The sequence below is a fragment of the Sus scrofa genome, chromosome 1, assembly GCF_054392235.1.
Source record: "Sus scrofa isolate SSC_HxYL_T2T_F1_AM1 chromosome 1, Sscrofa_HxYL_maternal_Yorkshire_Landrace_v2.0, whole genome shotgun sequence".
Lineage (NCBI taxonomy): Eukaryota > Metazoa > Chordata > Mammalia > Artiodactyla > Suidae > Sus > Sus scrofa.
This window is the reverse complement of record NC_139383.1, coordinates 169,470,536-169,496,840: the sequence shown is the minus strand read 5'-3', so window position 1 is coordinate 169,496,840 and position 26,305 is coordinate 169,470,536. Positions and strand designations below refer to the sequence as shown.

Genomic DNA, 26,305 nt, shown 5'->3' with positions numbered 1-26,305 from the left:
CTCTTTTAAAGCTCAAAAGAAAATACTGCATAAAGTGCATTCTCTTCTCTTTGGGAGGGAGTCTCTACTTTAGTCAAGGATTAAACAAGAGAAAACAAATATACAGACTTCGGGAAGTGAGGAAAGAGAGAAATAATTATTGTGAAATGCAGCTGAGGAAAATCTAACATTTTCTCAGTTGGCATTTGTAAGAGTTTAATTGAACAGAAGAATCCTTATTGAATGTTGATCCTGTAGGAAAAGATTGCTCAACTGCATTTGTTCAGAACCTACTGTGGGTAAAATGCCCTGCGTTCCAGGGCAATGTGGGATGTAAAAGCCCTGCCTCGAGAAGCCTGCAGTCTCTGCCTTGTGAATCTTAATGAGACCAGGCTGCTCCCTTCAGTATCTTCTATGAAACTCATTTATCTTTTTTACTAAGTAAAACTGCTTTGTTAAGTATTCCTTTTCATAGTCTTTCCCACCCTCTTTTTTTTTTTAAAGAAAAGAAAGCATTGTAATATGAACAGCTCCAACTTTGAGCTTATGTTAAATTTATTTGCAGTTGCTCTGAATGAATTTAAGTTTCTTGTTGAGATGACTTTAAGTCTTTTCCTGCTCCTATTTATTCTTAAAACCTCATCCCAAATGGGCTCTAAGTAAGTTTCCTTCTGTCTCTGTCCCTGTTTGCACAGCTTATTTTGTAATAGTAGTCTCCGGAAACTACTGGCAGGACACAACCAGCTGACGAGGCTTCCTGAAAGGCTGGAAAGAACCTCAGTGGAGGTCTTGGATGTACAACACAACCAGCTCCTGGAGCTGCCACCCAACCTTCTGATGAAGGCCGACAGGTAAAGCCGCATTTGTGTTTTGGTTGGTCATCGATTTGTAAAACGGCCCCTCCTTAGCATTCTCGTCTTATGTGATAGGAGACCATTTGTATGGACTCTGTGATTATCTGTCTATCTATGAGGAAATGGTATTGTCAGCCACTTCTCACCATTTTGTAGGGGATAGAGGCCCGAATGTCCTGGAGTCTTTCTTGATTTCTCCTCTGCCTTCATGTTGATTCCTTAAGTTGGTTGAGTTGTTCGTAAGCATGTGCTTTTGGAGGTGGGTGTCCATATAAAACGAGGATGAACAATTTGCTGTTTGGTCAAAACTTGTGCAGGCTGCTCCAGGCTTAGTTTAATTATCTTAGCGTTCTCCATTCTTGCTTTCATATATTTATGACTTTGGCCAACAGAGAGAGATTTTCCTAGAGTTCTGCTTTGGTTTTTGTGGGTTATTTTGACCAGTTTTTCTTATCTTTACCAAGGTTTCACCCCTGCATTTAAACTATTTTCCTTTTGAACAAACAGAATTTTTCTAAATAACTGGTTCACTAAGTATTTTAAGAAATTGTTTTGCTCTGAAGGGGAGGTTAGTTTAAACATTAAGTGAAATCTCCTTTCTGGGAAGAGTTACCACATGTAGAACTTTCTTTAAAGAAAGTTTTAAGTAACTGACTGTTAAATTATTCTGGAACATCTTGTTTGCTTCAGAACCCTTGTGCATTGTACTAAAATGCTCTGTAGCCTGGTGGCCTGAACTGTGTTGATCTCTGCAAATGTTTATTTTAGTGAGTGTTAGTGAGTGCCCATAACTTTAGAGCCAGTAAGAGGGATCTAACTTTTACTATACCTCATGGTAAAAACAAGAGAGTTAAGTTTAATTTTGTGCTTCTCTATGAGAAAGAAAGCATGGTGGATCTTTTTGCCTTAAAAAATAAATTTGAGGTGTATTTCAGCATGTGCAATTTTTCCTGGGTGAAATAGCGATTTAGGAACTCTCCTAAACTGAATTACGTAAACGTCAATGTGTCTCCAGGCTCCTGGTGCTTATTCCTCCTGTCATCATATTCACCACACACTGTATTGTTCATCATTTCTTGCTTCCTGTCTAAGCTCACACATATAAGCTTGATGAGTCCAATGACTGTGTCTTAATTACAGCTTTATCCTCAGCATCTTTATGACAGCTGAAATACAGCAAAATAGTCAATAAATATTTGTTTAATGAAAGGTAGAAATTTTTAAGGAATGTGAAAAACTACCCTTGATCTGGGATTTGGCATTTTTCTCTTTGTCTCTTTTTCCTTGTTTAAAAAAATATTTCGATCAAGGTATAATGTATAGTCAAAAAAGCATACAACTCTTAAACATACTGCTCAGTGCACTTTTACATATGCATGTATCCCATAACTATCACCCAGTCTTCCTTTCCTTTTCTTCTGTTTTCCTCATTTAAAAAAAAAAAAAAATTATACCGTGCACTTAATGTAAGTTACAGTGAATTCCTACTGGAATAATTATTGAGAAATAATGGAATTGTGAGCAAATGGGCTTGTTACATTGTTTGATTGGTGCTTTCTCATTCCTCTGACAGAAAAAAACGAAAAGTTTCAAGATCATTTAAAGGGGAGTTCCTGTTGTGGCACAGTGGAAACGAATCTGACTAGTACCCATGAGGATGCATGTTTGATCCCTGGCCTCGCTCAGTGGGTTAATAAGGATCTGGCATTGCCGTGAGCTGTAGTGTAGGTTGCAGACTGGGCTTGGATCCTGCATTACTGTGGCTGTGGTATAGGCCGGCAGCTGCGGCTCCAGTTTGACCCCTAGCCATATGCTGAGGGTGTGGCCCTAAAAAGACAAAAAAAAAAAAACCCAAAAAGATCACTTAAAAAATTGTTCTTGCTTTTGCATTCATATCAAAGGACAGTGTACACCTTATGGGTGGTTCTGGATGTGTTCATTATTATTATGAACGCTGTATAGGCTTAGTTTCCTCCCCTGGGGAGAATTCTACATCATCTGTGGCCTTGGGTTTTCTTTCATAAGGCTAACCAGGCAAAATTTGGGTGCAGTTTTATAATGGGAATCCATTTGTTCTCCTGGAGGGCCTACATTGAATCTGTAGAAGCCAATAGGTAGATGGACTCAAGTTTTAGGCTTCTGTGAGTTGAGGTAAAACCATTTCTAAATCTGATGAAGTCTTGTAAGGTCATGCCTAGTAGAGTAGGTAAATAATGCTGGAACTCACCATTAGATAACCATTCTTTATTGATTTCTGAGGATTTGATTTTAAAGGGACACTTGTATGTTTTCATTTTCCAGAGGCAGTCAGTATGCAGTCATTGAGTCTCCCTGGTGCCAGGCAGATCTGACAGCATGTGCCTGAGGGTGTTCATGGGGTGGTCAAGGAGACTGTGTATTCAAGTTGACGTGTTCAGATGAGTTGCATGGGGCAACTATAATTTAGATTGTTTCGCAGGTGATTCTGCTTGCACCCAGGGTTGAGAACTGCTGTGTAGACTGCTGACTTTGTTACCCTGTGCAGGTTTTCCCATGGTGTTCCCAAATGGAACCTGTATGTTGGAAAACAGATGATGATATGAACTGGAATACTTCTAGTAACGCAGTATGGAAAATTTGGGACCTAAATTGAGCTACTGAAAGAGAACATTGCTCTCACGGAGAGAAGAATACAGTAAGAGCAAAAGGCATTTAGGCAGAAATACCCTAGTCTGAATAGACGAGCCTATCCAGAACCAACTGCATTTTGGAAAATAGGGGTTGTTTTGGGGAATTAGGCAGCCTCTGGAGTCTTGGGAGGAGGGCAGGCCATGCTTAATGCTTTTCTGGCACAGGGAAGTTCTGGAATAAGGGGTTGAGTAAATTAGAGAGAGCAGGCATCTTGCTTTTATTTTATGAGAGAAAAGCAAATGACCAAAAGAGGCTGAAAAGTAAGAAACTTTTCCAAGAAGGCATTCCAGTGCTTTTGCTTTCCAAGCAATGCAATGGCCACATCTCCAGCCTCGTATAGCAAATGACCTTACTGTCATGACTCTGAGTCAGAAAGGTTAAGAGGTTTGGTTCTCTCGGGCAGATAGGGTTATAAAGAGGGTGGAGTAAAGTCGATGAGATCTTTTTTGAACACCATTCTTGCATTATTTCACTTGTTGGAAAAGAAGAAAAACAGAACTTTTAAAAACTAAAATACATTTGACTTACAAGATTATATCAGTTTAAAGTGCACAACATAGTGATTTGATACTTTTATAGATTACGCACCATACAAAGTTAGGATAAAAACATTGACTCTATTCCCTATGCTGTACCAGACTGTTTACTGCATCTTAAGAATTAATGCTTTTCCTATTAATCCCCATTCCCAAACCTAAATAATTGAGGTTTTCTCTACCTAAATTTAGAATAAAAATTTAAATGGAGACATAATGTACATGCAGGAAACTATAGAGGTAGTATGTATTTGGTTTGATTAGTTTGGGGAAGGAATAAACTACTACTGACCATTGTGAGAACGAGTCAACCTAGAAAACATGAAGCTTAAAATATTTTTTTAAAAAAGGATTTTTTAGGAAAAGAATCTTCATAAGCTTCTTGCTGGTGGTTTTAGTTGTGATTTGTTTTAGTTTACCTGGTTCAGGATGGCCAACATCTTAGCAGCCTTGTAAGTTTAAGTCCCTCTGCTGGGTGCAGCAGGGGGATGAAAATGACTAACATCAGTTATTAACCTCAAGAGGCTTGCAATCTAATATGGAGTTTAAAGTTACTGCTCAACACATGGTAGTAAAAGGTGAGGTTGAGAGAGAGTAAAGGAGAAGGGAAATTATATGGTTAGTTTTAATTTAGGCTCCTGGTATGAAGAACAGCACTTTGTTGTATAATACTGACGCTATGTATAATAGACACTTTGTTGTATAATGATTTGTGTTTGGCGAGTAGCTCCAGGCAGTAGTGAAACTTTGCTTTAATTTTCCTCCCATTCAGCTTGCTCCATAATACAAATCTTCAAAATATAGAGATGCTCATTTTTTGTGTGTGATAGTAAATTATTGTTTCCAGTTCTGTGTCTAGTTCAATAACTGAAAAAAGGGCCTGAATACAAGTCTTCATAAGTTAAAAATGGTTTAGTTTGTTCTGTAGCACTTGTGCTTAGAAGCCTCATGAGAATTGTCAGAAAAACATATGTTATTGAACACAGCAAAAGGCTAACAAATTTGTTGCTACTAAAACACAATGTCATGATTTTAATCACATGATATTTTCTATGAGATATTACAGATTTAGAATGATGTATTTTAATTTGCTTTACCTGGTAGCAGGAAGGTATTTGGTAACCAAAGAAGAGGGGGTACTCTGCTGTAAGTTAGATGCCTTTTTTTTTTTTAAATGGTTGCACCCGCTGTGGAAGCTCCTAGGCTAGGGATTGAATCCGAGCCACAGCTGTGGCAAAGCTGGATCCTGTAACCTACTGGGCTGGGCCAGGGATCGAACCTGTGCCTCCTTAGCGACCTAAGCCACTGCAGTCGGATTCTTAACCCATTGCACCACAGCGGAAGCTCCAAGGTGGCTTTTATTTTATTTTATTTTATTTTTGTCTTTTGCCTTTTCTAGGGCCGCTCCCGCTGCATATGGAGGTTCCCAGGCTAGGGGTTGAATTGGAGCTGTAGCTATTGGCCTACACCAGAGCCACAGCAACACCAGAGCTGAGCCCTGTCTGCGACCTACACCATAGCTCACGGCAACGCCAGATCCTTAACCCACTGAGAGCAAGGCTGGGGATTGAACCCACAACCGCATGGGTAGTCGGATTCGTTAACCACTGAGCCACAACAGGAACTCCCCAAGATGACTTTTAATGATACCTTTATCTTCCTCTGAAAACCTGACACCACTTTTATTCAAATTGTTATGACTTGAATCAGTAATTTCAGTTTATGTGTTTACTCTCCATATTCTTCTTTGAGTTTCATTTCTTTTGACTTGCTTTTCACTGGCAGCTCAAGAACCATAGACAGATGTGAAATATGTTGGACTATATTTGCTGAGAAGGTGATTTTGTATCTTATGATCAGGGCAGGATTTGTTTCTGTGAGGTAAACTGGAAAATGTTCTAATTTGGATCTTATTGGCCTAGATTTCCCATCTTATCCCTTTTTGCTTAGAGTTGAGGATTTTCTTGATGGAAACACCCAAAAGAGTTTCAGATAATCAGTTTTTATCAACAGATGGGCAGGAGTGAGAGTAGATATTCCCCATGGGTCACCAGAGTGGATGGATGAGGTACTACCATCCTTCTGTTCTTTCTGAAATCTTGGTGGAGGCTGACTCCCTGTCCATTTGGCATTTGCTCTCTAATGTCATGGCCAGAGAGCTGCTCCTGATAAGGTTGGCCTAGTTATCAAAGCCACAGCAGACCCTTTAAAGGAGCGTTGTAGATTCCTATTGTAGGTGGCGACGAGGGTCTGTTTTTTATCTCTGGTTGCAACAGAACAAGGTATTTTGAGGGGTGGGAATGAGAAGAGTGTATGTGCAAATGAAGTACATGGTAATTATTAAATATCTCCAGAGTATTAGTCATATTACAGGCCATAATGACTCAGAACATGTGTAAATATCAAGGGGGCTAAAAGGGAATAGAAAATTCGGGAGAGCGTGATTACTGACCATGACAACTGGTGCCTTTTGGCAAAGATAGATATTTCTGGCATTTTGAAGAGCTGAGTTGCCTACACTGTTTTTCCTAAGTGAAGAGCTATCTTGTGAAGTTCTGATATTTTGAGAGCCATAGTGGAATAAAATAGTGTTTTACAAGGTGTGTTCAGAATCCCCTAGATTAGTTATTTAACATGCAGATTTCTGGCCCTTTCTTGGGCAATCATCAAAATTCTTAATTCTATAGATTTTTGAAGCTTACCCTAACCTACTGAATAAGAATACCTGGGAGTTGAAGTTGCAAATATGTACCTTCTGGAATTAGGGCCCAACACTGAAAGGGCACAACAGGGCTTCTGTGTGTTTTTGCCAAAAAATGCATCACATTATTCTAATGAGGACAAAGCATCAAACAAATCTAAATTGAGAGACATTCTACAAAATAATTGTTAGTACTTTTCAAAAGCATCAAGGTCATTTGAGACAAATAAGACTGATTAGAGGAGACAAATGAGACATGATGAGGAAATGGAACTTGGGATCTTAGATTGGATTCTGGACCAGATAGAGGACAGCAGTGGGCTAATTGATGAAATTAGGATAAGGTCTCTGGATTAATTTATAGTGTTGCATCAATGTTAATCTTAATTATGCTTAATTTTTGAAGATTAATTTATTTTGAGTTTGTGTTCAGTAATTTATATCTGTATAAGCTTTGTTCCCTTGCTCTATATAGCCTTATGATCTTTATTGCCCAAGCCAGGTAGATTTTCAGACCTTTCATAATGATAGCATGTGAATTCTTTTAGGCTATATGCACCTTTTTTTCACATGCAGTCCTCTGGTGGTGTTGCCAGACAATGAAGAATAGTGGTCCTTTTTTCAAACTTATTAGTGAGGTATGTAATTTAGTGGGTTTCTACCAGCACTTAAAAAAAATAAATGGGATAGAGAATATCAGTGCAAGATAGAGTAAGGTTAGGTATTGTTTCAAGAAACTTCTGTTTCATTTATACATGTGATATGTTGCATCTGCACTGAGTGGTCACATAAAATCTATTTTGTACTCTTGCCATTAATGAAAAGTTTGAAAGTTTCTGTCTTGAGAGCTATTGGTTTTGTGAAGATAGATGAAATGGTCAAGTGTTGTGTTGTACAGATAACTGATAAGGAATTTAGAGCATTTTGTTTGACACCTCTGGAACATTTGAGGGCCAGAAATCAGAGGGTTGTATAAAAGGCAAAGGATTTTGCTGCCTTTGGGGTCTTATTAACCTTTTGCATTTTTAGTAGACTACAAGTCCTAGTAGTGATCTGCAGGAAAATTATTTAAAGGCGCAATGCCTGGTATGCCTGCAAATAAGTAGGTCTGTTATGGTACCCAATCCTGCGCTTTGTTTCAAGGACAGAATTTGGCTGCAAAACTTAAGGGTGTCCTGGAAATTACTAAAAAACAAACAAAAACCAAACAAAACCTTAGATGAGCCAGAGCAGATGGACAGAATGTGCCAGGGAAGAACAGAGCAGTTGCTCAAGAAGCAGGAAGTGGATGTGTCTCATTGCTATTGTGGGCAACTTTCCAGATGCTTTAGGGCAGGAGTTGTGTGTGAGCGTCTTTTCTCTACAACTTTTGCGCTTTCTGCTGAGAAGAGTTTTTGAGTACTCTGCTGTCTATTAAGTTATTTTAAGAATGGAGTTTGAAGTGCTGTACACATGTGGTCTTCACACCACCCAGCAGGGGCCCTACTTGACCTCCAGCTTTCTTGGAGAAGAGGTTCTATGAAAATATCCTTAGGAAAATATTTTGTTACGATAATTTTTTAACATTTGAATTTTGGAGAATTGTGTTAGGAAAGAGTGGACTTTTTAAGATTGATGGGATCTGGGCTTTATTTCTGGCTCTGCCACTAGTTACTATTTAACAACAGCCAAGTATTTGACTTTTCTCAGCTTCAGTTTGTCTTCTGTGAAATATGAGGTGGGGAAGGGGGGAGGGCGTATGCCTCTGGGATGTTGGGAGAATCAGGTGAAATAGAAAATAGGAAAGAGCTGTGGTCTCTACAGAGCACTTTACAAATGAAAAGAAGGCAGTGATTATGTTACTGCTCTTCTCTAATCATTATAGGAGGGTTACATAATGGAGAGGGTTAAAAGAATGAAATTTTCATGGCACATTAAACAAGTCTTTTATACAGTTACTATAAAAACCTGTTAGGGAGAAGCTTGAGGAAATTATCACATACTGAGTTAAGACTAAACTCAGTGCTTTAGGAATTTAGCTTTGGGGAGGTTTTGAAAGCAGGAGGTGGGGTTTTACACCCTATTTATTGAGTAAAACTGTTATCCATACTGGAGGAATTTTGCAGAATTAATGTAGTTGCTCATTCTGGGGGAAGTACAACACCTTAAACTGTTAAACCACTTAATTTGCCTCCTGCTGAAACATTGTGAAGTCGTGGGACAGGTGTTTTATTTTTAAGAGGATGGATATTGAATTTAATTTCCCTGAAACCATTGTAGTCAAAAATTTTTTAGCCCAATTTTTTGCTCTTTGAAGGTTAACTAACAAGATGATTCAATCAGGCTTTATTTAGTTCAAATAAAATCCTTTGGAACCAGCCCAGTGTAGTTTCAACTTAGTTTCATTTCCTGGAGGGTAGAATGTGGGATTCACCCTTCCCCCTAGTTTTTCATAAAAAGCATGTAGCTACTTCAGTGCAGGCAGATTTCAACAAGATGAGAGAACAAGTCTTTCTGGAAATCACTTTCTTCCCTTCATTCAGATGTTGTGAGAGTTTTTTAAAGTCCTTTTTGCAGTTTTCTAGATGAGCATTCACTTGTCAATCTTTTCTTTTCAAAACAACTTTTCCTCTTTTTCTGTCCTAAAAATATGCAGATATTCATGAATTAGTTTCCTTTCGTGTGTCTATAACTGCATATTTCTTCAAGAATTGTACTTTAGTAAGATTGTCAGAGTTTCCCCAACCAACCCCATTCCAAGATGTTTCAGAACAGTACATTTTAATGTTTTCTAATTCTACACTGAAGAAATTCTTAGAGTATTTAAGTCAGGTGATACAAACGGGACCCAAAGAAATAGATTCGTAAAAATACTTTAAAGAACTGTGCTGCCGAAACTGGTTTCCTTCCTAGTTAAAACCATTTCAGAAACTGCATGAATGACCTTTATTTTCTTCTCTAGCACACACGACTATAATTTCCCATGACTATTTATGGTCTGTACAGCCCTTTTCTAACTTCCTTTTTTTTTTTTTTTTAATGTCAACGGGATATGTGTTCCTTTAATGGAAAATGTTCTATTTTGGGGGAGCTGCTTTTCCTTAGATAAGTGGTGGAGTTAAGGTGGGTGGGTGGGTGGGTGTGAGTGTGTGGAGGTTGCAAGATTGGAGAGTATTAAATTAGTGGATTGAAAGCTTGGAATGACAGTCCTGGTGATGACTCTCGAGTACAAATTCTTTTTATCCAAGATTAAAAATAACTATACCTAGAAGCTCTCTTGTGGTGCATCAGGTTAAGGAATCCAACGTTGTCACTACAGTGGCTCCGGTTGCTATTGTGGCCAGGGTTCAGTCCCTGGCCCAGAAACTTACATGTGCCATGAACATGGCTTCCTCCCAAAACAGACAACAAACAAACAAACAAAAATCTTCTTTTGAAGGAAGATTTTATTCTTTTTTTCTAATTTATGGTAAAACAATCCTGAATTAAATGCTGAATGTATCAAGCCTAGGTTCTGAAACAAGAGAAAGGCAGTTCATTAACAGGGTAGTTCTAGGTCAGGGTTGGGGGGCAAGGCAGCTTGATCTTGGTACCTAGAGCAGGTAAGTCCTATGAGCGGGGCACTCTCCATGCTTGGGCCATTGCAGCCTCATGATGGGCCACACTGTGACGTGGGGGTGGGGGATTGTCTGCCATGCACTGTGTTGTCTATCGCCTATCATCCACACCCAGTACTTGCTCTGTCCATCTCTTCCCTTTCCAGTGCTTTGGAACCTGATCACAGCAAGGATTTTGTTTCAGTGCTCCAGCTTCGCATTTTGCATTTATCTGTGTTCCACAGTAACTATGGAAGGATTACACTGTTTTTGACAGTTTTAGTTATCTCAAGTTTAATAACATTCTTCATACTTCATACTTAAGCTCCATCATTTGCATAACTGGTGGCATATACATCTTATTTTAATGTAAATTTTATTGAAGTATCATATAAATACAGAAAAGCAGCCAAATCATAAGTATAGCACCTGATAAATTTTCTCAAAGTGACCAGCACCCAGATCGAGAACCAGAACGTTATCATATTGGAGAAATTAGCTGACTCCTCGACACTGTTTCCCTTCCCCAACTTTTAATACTATAGATTAGTTTACCTGATTTTGAACTCCAGAATTATGGAATTATGCAGTGTACCCTCCGGTATCTGGCTGTTTTCACTCTATTATATTTGTGAGATTCATGCTGTTGATACATGTAGTTGTTCTTTTTCACCACTACATAGTAGTGCATTATTTTACTACAGAGCAAATTATCTCCTGCCATTGTGAATATATAGTCAGTAAAATATGGTTTAGCCATCGTACTAAAAAGGACTTAGCCACTATGTGATTTAGTTGTATTGTGATCTGATGTCTAATTGTTTTATTGCCATACAAGCTCTTTTATTTTAAAATAGGCAGCAGTTTTTCTTAAGAGAGAATATCAACTTTTTTTTATCACTCTCCCTTCCACTCCCTACCAGCTATAAAATTAATCACTTCCTCTCACCTTTGTGCTTCCATAAAAATTGATTTCTCTTTGTAGTTAACTCATATAGAGAGCTATTGTTCCTTATAAATAGTAGGGTTACATATCTATTTGCCTACCAAAGCCAGCACCTATCTTTAAATTCATGTTTGTAAACCCAGTTTCCAGTAGGCCCAGTATCAATCTGAAAACTAGGTTTGTTGAGAATTCTGGACTAGAGCCCTGTCTTAACAGGAGATTTTGTTGCATTTTGTCATTGTAGCCTGAGATTCCTGAATGCATCGGCAAACAAACTGGAAACGCTTCCTCCAGCCACACTTTCTGAAGAGACAAACAGCATCTTACAGGAGTTGTATTTGACAAATAACAACCTCACAGATAAATGTGTGCACTTGTTAACGGGACATCCCCGTCTGAAGATTCTTCACATGGCCTATAACCGACTTCAGAGTTTTCCAGCAAGGTAAAAGAAGATCCCAAAGTGCTGCCCTTCATGGACAGGATGGAGAGGCAAAACCTAAAGTGATTATTTCCCAGATAATGTAAAGCTTGTGCCTCCTGATTCTGTTCACAGCTGTCTTTTATGTAAGCCATCAGCATTCCCCTAAAGAGAAATGTTTCTTTTTCTGATATGAATGTATTCAAAGACCCACTCACTAGGATGTTCTTATGATTTTGAAATAAGGTATGCCATTTAGTGAATATGTTTTTTCTTTTGCTTCTTTTTAACTGGTCAAGTTAATTTAAAAAAAATTTAACCTAATATGGTGTGTGGGGATTAGCACATAGACTAGGATCCTGAGGGTTCTTATTTAGCTGTCAGCTTTTGTGTTTGTATTTATGGTATAAAAAGCAGTGGTGGCCTATGCAATCATAGAAACTGACATTAAAAAGAATTAGCAGCTCTGAGGAAATCACACTTTTAATGCTATTTTAATTTCTGATTTGGGAGAGCAGTGGCATTGTCTCTTGCTTTGAGTGAATCTACACACAGCCTGCCCTGAAGGATTTATGTCATTGGCATGTATCCATTTAACAAGTTAGGTCTTGGAGCTGGTACCCACATGTCAAAGAAGCAGACACTCAGCCCTCTGGTATCCTGCTGCTACTACAACCTAGCATTGGGCCAGAACAAAGACTTGGAACAGCCTCCCTCTGCTGCCATCAGGGATACCAGTCTGTGAAACCCTTGCTAAAGAAGGGAAGCCCAAATATGTATTGACTTCAAGTATTGCTCTGTATTTTTGTAGTATACATCTGTTTCTTTAGTTTTTCACTCATTTGATGTTAATGATTAAACTTTTCTTTTTTTACTTGGATGTACTTTTAATGTGGAATGATAAGACATTTTTGGAAGAAAACATGGTAGTCGCATAACAGTAATATCTCTGAAAGGGCTTATTGTCCTATTTGAGATGGTGAATGACTGAGCCCAGCTGGAGAGATGATCAACTCAAATTCAGAGGGCGTTCACTTCTACCCCCCAACCCCGGGACTGGTGCCAGTAGTAGTCACTCTGAATACAGAGAATTTGTTTTGACCACCTTCTTTCTATGTTGAAGGATGAAAGCTTCTTTAACATTTTCTTTTTTGGACCTGTTTTCTTTTCATTTCTTTCTTTCTTTCTTTTTTTTTTTTGGTCTTTTTAGGGCTGCACCCGCAGCATATGGAGGTTCCCAGGCTAGGGGTCAAATGGGAGCTGTAGCTGCCGGCCTACACCACAGCCATAGCAACTCGGGATCCGAGCTGTGTCTGTGCCCTACACCACAGCTAATGGCAACACCAATCCTTAACCCACTGAGCGAGGCCAGGGATCACACCTCCATCCTCATGGATGCTAGTCAGATTCTTTTCCGCTGAGCCACAATGGGAACTCCCTGGACCTGTTTTCTGTATTTTCAGTTATTTTCCAGACTTCTGCCCATTGACTTCTCCATATTTCTTTTCAAAATAGGATGACAGCATATTCAAATAATGATCTTAGAAATTCAAGCTATCATAGATGGATGACTTCATAGTCTGTGTATCTAGTGTTGTTTGTACTATATCCTAATATCATTCTAAACGTTTATGATAGTAAAAGATCTGGTTTACATAAAATAAAAACTTAGTTCTTGTATCTTCAGCATACCTTTATTTTCAAGATAAGAAAATAAAGTAACCTTTATGTTTGAAGAGATGACAAAGAGAAAAGTAATAAAGGGTTTCTTGCTAAATTCATGTGACAGATGAAACCATAGCGAGCAGAGAAGATACTGATAACTAAACCAGATGATTTAGATTTTAAGTTTAAGTTATACTCACTGGGAGTCCTGCCCTTGTTAGACTCCAGCATCACCAGTAGTGGGAAAAGGGCCAGGGGAGCAATAGATACATTGTAAGAATGCAAAGGCAGGGGTTTTTTCCTTCCAGATTTACAGAAAAATAAAAGAATTCCTAGAGTTCCCTGGTGGCTCAGAGGGTTAAGGATGCAACATTGTTACTGCTGTGGCTCTGGTTACTGTTGTAGCACAGGTTCAATCCCCACCCTGGGAACTTTTGCATGCTTCGGGCGTGGCCAAAAAAAATAAGAAAGAAAGAAACCCTAACTCTAGCATTTTTCTTTATTTGGTTACTATAATTATGGATTAATGTTATTAATATTAACTATAGATTATAGATTAAAATGAACAATAAAAGATACTCTTAAAAGTGTTAAATTATGTTGAGATGTTCTAAGGTAAGGTCAGAAAGATTCTCTCTTTGTAGATATTTAGCAGGATTTGAGAGAAATTTCTTCTGGGTATGGATTGAATTTGGTCACTGTCAGAAGGTCGAGAGATGATCCAGATGGACCTTTCAGCATCCTACTCCCTATCATCACCTTGTTGTCCCAAATGATGTCAGAGAAATGTGAGGAATGGTGTTTTGGGAGAAAGTGTATATTCATATAAACCATACCCTTTTCTACTCCATATACCCTGGGGGTTTCAGTGCTGATACTAAGAAATCATATTCTCTTTTATTGGATTAACACTAATTTTTGACCCATTTAAGTAGAATTTTCACCAGAATTCAAACTAAGCTTCATAGCAAAGTGATTGTTAGGATAATTAATCCACACACAGAACTTTAATAGAAAAAGGAGATCCCGAGGTTCCTGCTTTGGTGCAGTGGGTTAAGAATCAGTCCAACTGCAGTGGCTTGGGTCTCTGCAGAGGTGTGAATTTGATCCCCAGCCCAGTGCAGTGGGTTAAGAAATTGCTGCAGCTGTGCTGTAGGTCACAGCTGAGGCTTGGATTCATTCCCTGGCCCAGGAACTTCTATATCCTATGGGTATGGCCATAACATTTTTTAAAAATGTTTTCAATTTGAAAAGTTGAAAGTTAAAAATTTTTGTTTTGTAGTAGGAAAGGGTATGTTAAAATACTTTGAAATGACTATTACAAGAGAATTTTTAGAGAATCTTTAGAATCATGGTAAATTACCCTTTAGTTCTTATTGTCTAATATTTTCTTTCTAAATTTCCTTATAATTATTTTATGACATGCCCACCCTTGGACTTTTTCTTTTTTTAGTAAAATGGCAAAGCTAGAGGAACTTGAAGAAATCGACATCAGTGGGAATAAACTGAAAGCCATCCCGACAACGATCATGAATTGCAGGCGCATGCACACAGTGATCGCGCACTCTAACTGCATTGAAGTCTTTCCTGAAGTTATGCAGCTCCCAGAAATTAAGGTAGGTGGTTCCATTCCTTAAACTCCAAGCTTCAGGTCCGCAAAGAGACGTTTCTCAAATTCGTCAGTTCAGGATATTTGCACCCTTGTTGGAGTCCTCAGAATGAAGACTTCTCAGTTGCCCTTGCTCTCTCCTTTGTAACCACCTGGCTACACTGCTGAGTCAGCAGAGGGAAAAATAAACAGTAAACCAAAAAACTGGACTGGGAATGGGGAAAAGTATATTCTGGGCTCTGTTCCTAACTATGGGGACATGAGGCTAGCCACATAGTCACCTCTTTTCCATCTGTCTAACAATGTTTGTCTTACTTATTTCCAGGGTGGTTATGAGGCTCAAAGACTAAATCAGGTTTGACAGCAGTTTGGAATAGTTAACAGTCCCAGTGCACACCACTTCTCCCCCAGCTCCCCTAATTAATAGCGACCACCACAGCCCCCCAGTTTGGAGTAATTTCTCATATAGATGAAGTCTCATTGATGTTATCATTACCAGACATTCAATTCAATTGACTGAAACTGGGAGAACAAATAATATTCCCATTTCATAGGCAAAGAAACTGAGGTACTAAAAAAGGAAGTGGTTTGAATAAATGAAGACAGCAGATTGGTGGCAGAGATATGCTGCAGTTCTTGGCTCCAAATCAGGGCAGTCTCATGGGACAAAACCAGTTCAGTGGAATGAAAGCTGTCTAACAACTTTTTGTTTTCTTTCTTTTCTTTTTCCTTCTTCTTTTCTTCCTCCCTCCTTCCCTTCCTTTCTTTCATTAGAACAAGGAGTAAGAAGTTCTTTATATATGATTACTTTTTCATTTGCATCTGAGCATTTCTGATTATCAGTTTTGTGCTCACTAAAAAATAGCTCTGGTTTGGAGTTCCCATCGTGGCGCAATGGTTAACGAATCTGACTAGGAACCATGAGGTTCGATCCCTGCCCTTGCTCAGTGGGTTAAGGATCTGGTGTTGCCGTGAGCTGTGGTGTAGGTCACAGACACAGCTCGGATCCTGAGTTGCTGTGGCTCTGGCGTAGGCCGGCGGCTACAGCTCCAATTAGACCCCTAGCCTGGGAACCTCCATATGCCATAGGAGTGGCCCTAGAAAAGACAAAAAGACAAAAAAAAAAATAATAATAATAGCTCTGGTTACAGACTTGGAGCATATTCTAATCACCTAAAAAGGAACAAAAGTCACCCTCTTTGAAGACACTTTAAATAGCATGAACAATTTTTCACCACAGGAGTTTTTATGCATTATATGGTTGGCCTGTGTACAAGACATTTTATAAGTGTGTGCTTGAAGGCCACGAAATATCTTACTTTGAGTGCACTGTCATCTCAGACTGTGGCATTTTAGAGCACTTACTGTAAACTAGCAGAAACATTTTACTTTTACTTTGTAGTACATTATACAGTGGGTAAGAGATAGGGCTCTGAAGAGAGACAGATCTAGAATTGGATCCCACCTAAAAGACAATTGGTCCATTTCCTCATATGTGAAATGAGGGAATTAATAGTATTTCCTTTACACTATTGCTCTAAGGCTGAAATGAAATAATACATGTAAAGCATTTGAAATAGAAGTGGTGCATAGTAAAGACTCTGTAGATGTTCACTATAGTGAACTGCAAGTTGTTGATGTGGTTCAACTCTGATGTTGACTATATGGAGCAACTGTTTTGACTGATGATCAACAAACCTAGGAAATCTGTTCCTTAAGCAAATGCTTCCTTGCCTGCAGCACAGGAGCAGTGTTGACAGCTAAGCTTTCCAGGGGCGGCTCTGCTGCTCATTATTGGATGGGGGCCATGGTATCTTCATCACCAGGGGCTCATTAAACTGGGGTCTGTGCACATAGGCAACCCTCACAAGGTCTCAAGACTAACCTCCTGTTTGTGAGTCTTACTTTCTGCACCTGTCGTTTTGTCTGTTTGTTTTTTCTTCCCTTTTTAAGGCTGTGCCTTCGGCGTATGGAAGTTACCAGGCTAGGGGTTGAATCAGAAGTGTTTGTTTTTAGTTGCAGCTGCCACAGCCATAGCCACAGCCACAGCAATGCCAGATCCTTAACCCACCAAGTGAGGCCAGGGATTGAACCCGCATCTTCATGGATACTAGTTGAGTTCATTACAGCTGAGCCACAGCCGGAATTCCTGCAACTGTCTTATAATGTTAAGTGTCTAGTTTAAAATACAGATGGACATTTAAACATTTCAAGTTTTGACTAGATTTTTGCAAAATATAAGTCTTGCTCTTTGAAGACAAATCTTCTTTAGACCTTTGTTTGGATTCCTGTATTCTAAAGGTGGTGCCTTTGTGTTTTCATTTATTTCCTTCTCCTGTTGTCCTCTGTCAATACCCTGCTTCATGCTTCCTTTTAATATTTTACTTCTGGTCTTGCTTTTTTAATGGTTTTTCTTCTTTTATAATTTAAATTTTTTTGTAATGTCAGATATTGTATCTTAGCATTTTCCTCATGTTAACAATGTCCAGTCTTTTAAATCCAGCTCTTTTATTACCAAGAGATATTTTGTTGTTGAGGTTTTATTTGGGGAGGTGGGAATGTTGAGCAATATCAAGTATCCTTTATGTCAAAAGTATGCATTTTGCAGGCCTGAACAGATAGTGTTATTGAAAAAGTAATAGTTACATTGTTTTAGAACTTTAGGTTGATATTTTAATGCTTTCTCATATGACAATATTTTAAGTTGCTGAACAAGTATTTATACACATTTAAGCCATCCCAATGATAGTAAAATTCTTGGTAAAAATAATTATTGTACCTCAAATGATAAATATCTATGAGACTCTTTACTGCAAACTGAGCCCAAGGGCATGTTTTTAATGTAAAAGAAATCATCTTTTCTAAGTTAAAAATGTATCATTAGGGAGTTCCTGTCGTGGCTCAGTGGTTAATGAATCCGACTAGGAACCATGAGGTTGCGGGTTCAATCCCTGGCCTTGCTCAGTGGGTTAAGGATCTAGTGTTGCTGTGGTGTAGGCTGGCGGCTACAGCTCCGATTAGACCCCTAGCCTGGGAACCTCCACATGCCGCAGGTGAGGCCCTAGAAAAGACAAACAAACAAAAACAAAACTGTATTATTGAGTGAACAACTCTAGATATATTCTTACTACTTCTTGAAAACAAAGTACAGTAATTGTAAAGTATTTCAGAAAAGGTATTTAAATCATTGCAATTTCAGAAACTTAGCAAATAACATAATTTAAAGAGGGATGAGATTCTGGTATATTAACTAATGGATTCTTTACTAGCAGCCTCATCTTTTAAGACATTAAAGGAAAATGTTTATTCACAGCTTTGTTACCAAAGCTTTAAAACCAATTATTATATAAGAGGGTAAATAAGTCCCTTCACTAAAATATGTGTGCTAAAATGTGTCTTTTAACATGTAAAAGTAGCCCATTATTCATGTACCCCTGAAACAGACTATATGCATCCTCTAATTTTGTTTTTTTTGTTTGTTTGTTTTTTGTCTTTTTGCCATTTCTAGGGCCGCTTCCCACGGCATTTGGAGTTTCCCAGGCTAGGGGGTCGAATCGGAGCTGTAGCCGCCAGCCTACGCCAGAGCCACAGCAACGTGGGATCTGAGCCGCGTCTGCGACCTACACCATAGCTCATGGCAACGCCGGATTGTTAACCCACTGAGCAAGGCCAGGGACCAAACCCACAACCTCATGGTTCCTAGTTGGATTCCTTAACCACTGCGCCACGACAGGGAACTCCATGCACCCTCTAATTTTGGATAACATTTAAGTCTAGACTTTTCATTTTAGCGCATTCGGTGAGGTGTGATCATTAGGCATCAAACTCTGTACTTGGGCAGGAAGGTCATATAAGTTGTCAATAGGAAAAAGGTGAATTTTTCCGAGTTTTCCAGAGAACTTAAGTGGACCCAAAGTTGTATTTTGTTTCTTAGTATTACTGTCTTCACCTTTGTTTAGTATTTTCAAATTAATCTTCCAGCCTGCACCACCAGTCCTGTGTTCCTAGAGCAGGTTGTGTTCTGTTCTGATTCTAAAATAGAACTCTCTCTGGATACAGACTGACTCTCAGTCGGCTGGAGAGGAAAACTTAATCCCAGAGTCACTGCATAAGCCAGACTTGACTTGCCTGGTCCCAGGCTTAAGTCCACTGTTAGGCTACTAGTGCTGAAGAACCCATAAAGCAGAGGTGGCCATGGGTGTGGAACTCAGTTCTCTTGCTCAGGAGCCCTTCACCTAACCACAGAGTCATCACATTGATAACATAGGAGTTTTGCAACAAAACCCAAGCTTTTAGTTGAGTTAACTTCCAATAGTGACTTTCAAACATTTTTGGAAATGTGGTTTAAGCAGACGAAATGTGTGGCACATATGGTAATGAAATTGAAATCTAAACACCACATATCAGCAACTTTTGTCAAATTTTCCATGTTTCTGTGGTGTTCTGATTCTAATTACTGGGCATACAGCGTCTTTTTAAAGTATTTAAAATTCTCTTCAGAAGGTTATTTTCATGTTTGTGCCATGCAAATACAGTAAATCACTTGTATAAGTTGAGGGACCTCATATCTAGGGTCTGTGTTATTTTCACCAGGAAGTGGAGTTACAGAGTATGTTTAATATGCCACACTCTTGAGAACAATGACAACAGGAAGTTGAATTTCCCTTGGAATTAAGCCATGTTTGTTGTTGTTTCTCAAGTGGGAGAAAGAGAATCACCTCAGGCATGAAAGACAAAAGAGCATGGGGAAATGGCTGGGTCCCAGTGGATGAAAGAAAAGGGATTGATTCTTTGGAAATAAGGATAGTGGAAATAAAGACAGATCAGGGTCCAGTTGGGTGGAATTGTTGACCTACCAGATTTAAAAGATCATATAAGAGGCAATATCACAGAACCAGGAACCAGGAGCAGTTGTCATTATGATCCTAAAATCTGGGTAAGTAATAGTTAGTTAGGAATTTTTCTAACAGTTGGGGAATCTGGCATCCATTCCTATTTGGGACAAGAGCTTACGAAAAGGGAATGAAGCAGTTTACCAGGAAGTGGTCACTTAAACCACTTTTCTTCCTGCCTCTCTGACAATGGACCAATAGAAAGCTAGGACTGCATAGTTTGTCTCTCAAATTTGGTGTAATAAATTAACTCAAAACTAATTTGTTTGCTTGTTTATTAACTCTAGTTTAAAAAATATTTCAGCAGATCTTTTTAATGTCAGAGCCATTCCCTTTCCAACAAAATACTTCATGCATCTTATGAAGTGGCTTATGTACACATACAGGTAAACCACTGGTCCTCTATGAGCTCATGAATATTAAAAGTATCCTTTTAGAGATGCTCCTGGAGAAGGGAGCACTTGTGATCATGATTCCTCAAAGAAATTACCTGGGAAAGTTACCGTCATGCTGTTCAGCTTCTTCTATCCCTAAGGGTAAAGAGAAGTGAGCTCATCCTCCCAAAAATCTGGGATACAGCCTGGAATCACCTATAAATTTCTTTCAAGTCTCTTTTTGGATCTAAAATTACATGCCAATTTTGTGTTCTACTTTTTACCATTTCTTTTATTTTTATTTTATTTTTTTAGGGCCACACTGGAGGCATTTGAAAGTTCCCAGGCTAGGGGTTAAATCAGAGCTAGTTGCTGGCCTGTACCACAGCCACAGCAACATCAGATCCGAGCCATGTCTGCGACCTACACCATAGCCCATGACAACACTGGATCCTTAACCCACTGAGTGAGGCCAGGGGTCAAACCCACATCCACATGGATACAAGTCGGATTCATTTCCACTGCACTGCAATGGAAACTCCCCATTTCTTTTAGTTTTTATGTAAAAACAAAAGCTCTTCCTCTCCATAATCTTTGAGTAACACTGAAGCCCTCAGAAGCATGGGCCAAGTGTCTTATAATTTTGTAATATACCACTGAGACCTCTCAAGGGCACACATAACCAATTTTAAGAAGTAATGATGTGGAGTTCCCGTCCTGGTGCAGTGGAAATGAATCTGACTAGGAACCATGAGGTTGCGGGTTCAATCCCTGGCCTCACTCAGTGGGTTAAGGATCCAGGGTTGCCATGAGCTGTGGTGCAGGTCTCGGACACGGCTCGGATCTGGCGTTGCCGTGGCTGTGGTATAGGCCAGCAGCTGCAGCTCTGATTAGACCCCTAGCCTGGGAACCTCCATATGCCGCGGCTGCAGCCCTAAAGAGACAAAAAAGACCAAAAAAAAAAAAAAAAAGAAGAAGAAGAAGTAGTGATGTAAAGGAATTGCTTACTTTATATAGGATGCATTTTCTTAAAGTCAAATGTTGCAAATAATTTAGGTTTTTTTTTTAAGTATAGTAGATTTACAATTTTGTGCTAATTTCTGCTGTATAGCAAAGGGACTTCATTATACAAATATGTACATTCTTTTTTATATTCCTTACCATTATGGTTTGTCCCAGGAGATTGGATATAGTTCTCTGTGCTATACAGTAGGACCTTGTTGTTTATCCATTCTAAATATAATAGTTTGTGTCTCCTAACCCCAAACTCCCAGTTCATCCCCCTCCTTCCCTTCCCCCTTGACAACCACAAGTCTATTCTCTATGTCTATGAGTTGTTTTCTGTTCTGTAGATAGGTTCATCTGTGCCATATTTTAGATTTCCACATATAAGGGTTATCATGATGGTATTTATCTTTCTCTTTCTGACTTCACCTAATATGATAATCTCTAGTTGCATCCATGTTGCTGCAAATGGCATTATTTCATTCTTTTTTATGGCTGAGTGGTATTCCATTGTATATATGTGTCACATCGTCTTAATCCATTCATCTGTGGATGGACATATAGGTTATTTCCATGTCTTGGCTATTGTGAATTGTGCTGCAACGAACATTGGAGTGCATGTATCCCTTTGAATTATTGTTTTGTCTGGGTATATGCCCAGGAATGGGATTGCTGGATCATGTAGTAGTTCTATTTTTAGTTTTCTGAGGAACCTTTATACTGTTTTCCATAGTGGATGCACTAACTTTACATTCCCACAGTGTGGGAAGGTTCCCTTTTCTCTATTTTCTTTGGCATTTGTTATTTGTAGACTTGTTAATACTGCCCCACTGTAGTTTTGATTTGCACTTCTCTGATAATTAGTGATGCTGAGCATCTTTTCATGTGCTTCCTGGCCTTATGACTTCTTTGAAGAAATATCTATTTAGGTCTTCTGCCCATTTTTTGAATGAGTTTGTTTTTGTTGTTATTGTTGAGTTGTATGAGCTGTTTGTATATTTTGGAGATTAAGCCCTTCTCAGTTGCATCGCTTGCGAATATCTTCTCCCATTCTGTAGCTTGTCTTTTTGTTTTTTGTGAGTTTTTTGTTTTGGTTTGGTTTTTGTTATGGTTTCCTTTGCTGTACAAAACCTTGTAAGTTTGTTTAGGTCCCATTTATTTATCTTTTTTTATTTCTGTTGTCTCAGGAGACTGACCTAAGAAAATATTGGTACAATTTATATCAGAGGATGCTTTACCTGTCCTCTTTTCCAGGAGTTTTATGGTGTGCGCCTATGTTTAAGTCTTTATTCCATTTAGAGTTTATTTTTGTGCATGGTATGAAGGTGTGTTTTAACTTTATTGATTTACATTCAGCTGTCCAGCTTTCCCAGCACCACTTGCTAAAGAGACTGTTTTTTCCCTATATTGTATTCTTTTTCTTTTTTTTTAATTTTTTTTTTCTTTTGCAAGTTTAAGAATTTATTTTTATTCTTTTTCTTTTTTTGCCACACCTGCAGCATGCAGAAGTTCCTGGGCCAGAGATCAAATCCTGTGCCACAGCAGCAACCCAAGCCATTGAAGGGAAAACAATGGATCCCTTCAATGCTGCACCACACAGGAGCTCCCCCATTTTATATTTTTGCCTCCTTTGTTGAAGATTTTTTGGCTGTAGGTGTGTGGGTTTATTTCTGGATCCTCTATTCTCTATTCTCTCTTTTTTTTCTTTCTAAGGCCACACTCGCTGCATATGGAGGTTCCCAGGCTAGGGGTCAAATCAGAGCTACAGCTGCCGGCCTATACCACAGCCACAGCAACACCAGATCCTTAACCCACTGAGTGAGTCCAGGGATCACACCTGCAACTTCATGGTTCCTAGTCGGTTTCGTTTCCTCTGTACCACGACGGGAACTCCTAGATTCGCTATTCTCCATTAATCTGTATGTCTGTTTTTGTACCAGTATTGCACTGTTTTGATTACTGTTTCTTTGTAGTATTGTCTGATATCTGGGAGAGTAATGCCTCCTCAAATAATTTGGTTTTGATGTTTAAGGGAATTCACTGTTGGGAGGAATGGGGTACTATTTGGTGGATGGAGGATTTTTTTTAAAGAAATTGTTACCCCAATTGTCATTTTTATTAAATTGTTGCCAATAAGGTTTCCTGTTTAAAGTCTAGTTCAGAAAAATCTCAGCTAGTGTATATAAATTTTGTTTTGTTTTGTTTTATTATTATTTTATTTTATTTTATTTTGTTTTATTTTTGTCTTTTTGCCATTTCATGGGCCGCTCCCACAGTATATGGAGGTTCCCAGGCTAGAGGTCGAATCCGAGCCACATCTGCAACCTACACCACAGCTCACAGCAAAGCTGGGTCCTTAACCCACTGAGCAAGGCCAGGGATTGAACCCGCAACCTCATGGTTCCTAGTCGGATTCATTAACCACTGAGCCACGATGGGAACTCCATATATAAATTTGAAAGGAAAGTTCTTTACAAATCAAAGGTCTTCTTTTGCAGCTCCCTGAAAGGTGGGGAGGTTTAAACAATATACATTTCTGAGTAATTATAGACAATTACAATATTACATTGAAAAATAGAACTTCAGTCTTGGCAGTAGGGTCTATGTCTGAAGTAAAAAATTTAGACTGGCTCACTTAATTAATAGTGAGCCAGTCTAAATTTTACTTAGATGTGTGAGCATCCTACAGTAATGATGTCTTAGCCTTTTATAACATTAGGAATATATTATAGTCTAAGTTTTAAAAGCAAATTTGAGTAAAAGTTAAAATGAGAAACAATACACATATGTACATGTATTTTACACTTAAGCTAAAATGTTCTAGTTCCTATGTAACTATAACAGAGGGAGAGAATTCCCACTGTGGTGCAGTGGACTAAGAATTCAACTGCAGTGGCTCAGGTTGCTGCAGAGATGCGGATTTGATCATCAGCCTGGCGCAGTGGGGAGAAGTATCCAGTGTTGCCGCTGCTGCAGTAAAGGTTGAAGCTGCAGCTCATCCAGTCCTTAACCTGGGAACTTCCATATGCTCCAGGTGTGGCCATAAAATTTAAAAAATAAAATAAAGAGAGGGAGATAGTACAGATTACTTCCAAATGAGACACAATCTATAGTTCACCATTTGGCCCCTACCTGCCTCTCCAGCCTTACCTTCTGCTCTTAGGCACCACCATCTCCAGATATACCAACCACCTGTGGTTCATGACCTGATACACCATGCATTGTTCTGTCTCCTGCCCAGTGCATGTGCTGTTAGCTCTTCCTAGATGCCCTCCTGTTCTCATCTGCCTCAGTATCTTTAACTTTGTTTCTTCACAAAAATCCCCTCCTGGAAAGCCCTTTCTGAGGTCTTAGTAGCTGCCCCTTCTCTGTCATAAATGTGCACACATGTATATCTTGCTGATCGTAGCAGCTGGAGGTAGGTAGTAGTGTCGATGTCCCCCTCTAGCCTGTGGATTCCTCAGGGTCCGGACTCCTGATGTCTAGCTTATTGTTTGCTGCTTAGTACGTGTTAAATAATTTTTTTTTTTTTTTTTGGCTGCCCCATGGCATATGGAGGTTCACGGGCCAGGGATCAAATCCAAGCTACAGTTTCGTACTACGCCGCAGCTGCAGCAAGACCAGATCTTTAACCCATTGCTCCGGGCTAGGAATCGAACTTGGGTCCAGGCAGTGACCCGAGCCAATACATATACAATGTCGATCCAGCTGTACCACAGCAGGAACTCCCTAAATAAATGTTATTTTGATTTAATACATTTTTTTTCTTTTTATGAACTCAAAATGAAAGTAGTGAACCTGTTTAGTAGAGGAAACATAAATCAGCAGCTTTTACCTTGTGTGGGCAAAGGAGTGAAAAAGATGGTTGTGTGTCCCCATTTTGGAACTGCAGAGCTGTTGGACAGCAGAGTTCAGGTGGTGGACCAGCTGTGGTCTGAAGAAGGAAGAAGCAAGGGGTTGCGGAATCTCTCAGCTGACTGGCTCTGTTAAGTCACTGTTTCAGGGCAGCACAGACAGTTTTTTGGCAGATAATATATAATACACTGTGGAGTTCCCACTGTGGTGCAGTGGGATCAGCAGCATTTGCAGCACTGGGATGTGGGTTCAATCCTTGGCCTAGCACAGTGGGTTAAGGATCTGGCATTGCTGCCACTGGGGCATAGGTCACAACTGCGGCTAGATCTGATCACGGGCCCGGGAACGCTGTAAGGCCAAAAAACAAAACAAACAAAAAAAAAAAAACACTGCTATGAAAATTGACGTGCTGTTTCTTTAGTAATGTTTTGTGAGGAATCATAATAATGATATTGGTGCTCTTGTGATAATTTCAGTTAAACTATATATTGGATTGCACTCTCATTTCTTTAAGATACACTTTATTTTTTACACTTTTGTCTAAATGTATTAGCAGTTATTTTCCTTTAAATCATGAGTGCCTTCTCAGCTATGAGTTATCTTTTTCTGAGGGTTGGATAATTGTGCTTTGCGTATTCTTACCAGAATTTTGTATTATAGCAAAGCAGTTTTTGTTAGCTGTGTCCTAGAATGAGGCTGAAGGAGAGAAAGATAACATTTTAGACAGATTCAACATTCTATTTAACAATGTATTTCCAAGACATTTTTTAGTGCATTAAACATAAATACATACATTAAACAACATAGAATATGTTGGGGCTATTTTTTTTTAATCAGGTCATGCCACCAAATTTTCTATTTTCTTATTGGTAGCTGTTGCAGTTATCCAGCCGGCAGGTAAAAGGCAAGGAGAGCTTGAAGAGCTCCATTCACAGAGAATAGCATGTGCAGAGGCACAGACAAATGAGAACATGACGCATGCAAGAATTAACTTCAACATAGCTGAATATGGAATACAAGGGAGCAGGTGGTGAAAGGTGGGATGAAGGCCTTTGTTGACATGCTAAGGAGTTTGGTGGCCAATTGAAGTGAAGGGCAGCAGGGAGCTTGGGAAGACTAAAGCTAGAGTGTGATCAGATAGAATAAACCACCTCGGAGAATCACCCTGACCGCATTGTGGGGAGTGAGTGTATCCGAGGGAAGGGAGACCAAAAGGAGAGTTG

General features: G+C 39.1%; 1 protein-coding gene across 7 annotated transcripts in view; it reads left to right on the top strand.

The window, feature by feature from the left end:
* PHLPP1 (PH domain and leucine rich repeat protein phosphatase 1) overlaps nt 1-26,305 on the top strand; it is a 219,298-nt gene that overhangs the window by 167,830 nt on the left and 25,163 nt on the right. For all 7 annotated transcript variants that reach the window (XM_084977066.1, XM_084977036.1, XM_084977042.1 and 4 more), the window contains 3 exons: nt 675-830; nt 11,506-11,706; nt 14,801-14,963. In XM_084977066.1, the coding sequence (XP_084833192.1) occupies nt 675-830; nt 11,506-11,706; nt 14,801-14,963 (520 nt within the window). The remainder of the gene's footprint in view (nt 1-674; nt 831-11,505; nt 11,707-14,800; nt 14,964-26,305) is intronic.